Source organism: Lepisma saccharinum, chromosome 2 (assembly GCF_977018435.1).
Source record: "Lepisma saccharinum chromosome 2, izLepSacc3.1, whole genome shotgun sequence".
Classification (NCBI taxonomy): Eukaryota; Metazoa; Arthropoda; class Insecta; order Zygentoma; family Lepismatidae; genus Lepisma; species Lepisma saccharinum.
The window spans coordinates 128157808-128160536 of NC_139230.1; the positions used below are offsets into that span (position 1 = coordinate 128157808).

The 2729-nt window shown below is 38.2% G+C and overlaps 1 protein-coding gene across 1 annotated transcript; it reads left to right on the forward strand.

The window, feature by feature from the left end:
• Positions 1 to 291: 291 nt before the first annotated feature.
• LOC145983636 (uncharacterized) lies at positions 292 to 2175 on the forward strand. The gene has a single exon (XM_083116699.1). The coding sequence runs from the start codon at positions 292 to 294 to the stop codon at positions 2173 to 2175; it is 1884 nt and encodes a 627-aa protein (XP_082972825.1).
• The last annotated feature ends 554 nt before the right edge of the window (positions 2176 to 2729 follow it).

Below are 2729 nucleotides of genomic sequence, written 5' to 3' on the forward strand. Positions count from 1 at the left end.
ACGAAAATGCAAAAATATACATACAAGCATGCCTTGCGTTGTAATGTGTGTGAATGCAAGTTCACCCTCCTAAACAAGAAAGTTCGCCACCATAGCCATTATACTGGAAAATATTTAGGGGTGGTGTGTAATACATGCAATCTAAAAATCACAAAACCTACATTCATCCCTGTTTTTCTGCATAACTTAGAAGGCTATGATGCAAAACTCTTCATAAAGGAAATAGGATGCGACGCTCAACCCATCAGCGTCATACCTCGCACAAGCGAAAAATTCATTTCCTTCAGCAAGATGGTGGATGTAGGTAATGATAACTACATAGAAATTCGCTTTCTGGATTCGTACAATTTTCTCTCCTCGAGTTTGGCCACATTGGCAGCTGAGCTAACAGAAAATGATTTAATTGCTACTAAGCAATGTTTTGGCGATAAACACTTAGCATTGCTAAGGCAAAAGGGTATTTATCCATATGAATATATGACAGATGCCTCCAAATTTGCAGAAACTGCACTACCCCCACAAGAAGAATTTTACAGTCGTCTCAGCAACACCTCGTGCACTAAGGAAGAATATCACCATGCACAGCAAGTATGGGAAGCATTCGAGTGTAAAAACATGGGAGATTATCATGATCTATACCTAAAATTGGATGTGACTTTATTGGCTGACCGTTTTCAACTTCATCGTGCTAGAGCAATAGCATCTTATGGTTTAGATCCTGCATTCAATTTCACTACGGCAGGATATTCATGGCAGGCAATGCTGAAATCCACTAGAGTCTGGATAGGCCTCATCGAAGACATCGATCAACTCTTATTTGTGGAAGAGAGTAAGCGTGGCGGCATTGTTCAATGTCCCCTTCGGTACATCAAGGCTAACAACTGTTATCTCGAGGATTACAATGATACCAAACCATCAAATTTCATTGCATACTGGGACATGAATAATTTGTATGGGTATGCCATGTCCGAAGCCCTACCCATCGGGAAATATAAATGGATGAACGATGAGGAACTTCAGAGTTGTCTAACATGGCCCGATGATCACGAATTTGGTTGTCTCGTCAAAGTAGATCTGGAATATCCCGAGTCCATTCATCAAGAACATCATGGATATGCAATGGCACCCGTAATGGAAGCACCCCCCGGTAATTACAAGGAAAAAAAACTCATGCTAACCTTCAAAGACAAAAAGAACTATATTGTGCATTATCGTCTTCTTCAATTCTACCTAAAACATGGATTGATTTTGAAAAAGATGCATACCGGTTTGATGTTCAAGCAAAAGAAATGGTTAGCACCATACATCGATGCGAATACCAAACATCGAGCTCAAGCTTCTTCCCTTGCCGATAAAAATCTCTATAAACTCAATAACAACAGTGTGTATGGAAAATGCATGGAGGATGTTAGAAAAAGAAGAAAAATAAACTTGGTCTCCGACCCAAAGAAATTGAAAAAGCTCATAGCTCAGCCAACATATGAGGATTTCACCATGCTGGACGAAACGTTAGCACTTATTGAGAGATCGCAACGTCTCGTCACCTTCAACAAACCAGTTGCTGTTGGAGTTGCTGTCCTCGAGTTGTCAAAGCTAGCCATGTATAAGTTCCATTACGAGGTGATAAAACCATACTATGGAGAGAAAATCGAGATAACCTATACCGACACGGACAGCTTCATATACAACATCCAAACAGATGATTTGTACAAAGATCTTGAAAAGTTGCGTCATCATTTCGATTTCTCTAATTATCCACAAGACCATGCTCTTTTCGACAACACGAGGAAAATGACAATCGGAAAAATGAAGGATGAAGTGAACAGTCAAATCATCACAGAATTTGCAGGCCTTCGGGAAAAAATGTATAGCATCAAGCTCAAAAATAAAAGTGAAGTAAAAAAAGCAAAAGGGGTAGGTCGCTCAAGTTCTCAAAAATTAACCATGGAAGATTACAAGAGCTGCTTATTCGAAAATAAAAACAAACGCACGAATGAACATCGTATCACATCTTCCATCATCGAGTTGCACACTTCTAGAATCAACAAGGTGGCACTTGATCCTCGTGACAACAAACTGAGGGTCATGGATTGCAACATCCACACTCGAGAATGGGGATATGGCAAGAATGAAGAAGACAAAGAAGATTGCAAAATCTGCATGACTCCTGCTTAAAACAAGTAAGAATTTTTGATAGTATTTAACACAATACTTGGACACAAAGTCCCACATCACAAAAACTGCACAATTTTTGGAAATTCTGAATGCATGAAATAAATTAATTCTTGCAAGATAAACTTTAACAAATGTGAACACAACATTATGAATCATTGTTGCAAAATTATTAATTTTTTTTTGTAATTTTCTCTCGTTTCAGATGGCTGCCACACACACACCAAGATAAAATATGAGACAACAATTTTAATTCTTAATAATCTGACACATATAACATCAAAAACACAAAATTTATATATTTTTTTTTACTACAACATCAAATAACACTAAAATCATTAGTACACACACGCACGGAGGTCCTCTGTATGGAGTTGCGAACAAAAAAATTGCAAGCATCGCAAAACTGTACAGAGGTGTGACTTAACATCAGTCGCAACCATTAGAACAATGAGTTGGGTACCACGCACCCTGGCGGGGCTAGGGGCCAGGTTTTTCCAAAAAAAAAAATAATTTATTATTATTATTTGCATGCATCAAGACGAGAATATATATAT

Bases quoted from the DNA above. Each gene is read 5' to 3' on its own strand.
- LOC145983636 (XM_083116699.1), top strand. From the start codon at position 292: ATGGTGGATGTAGGTAATGATAACTACATAGAAATTCGCTTTCTGGAT.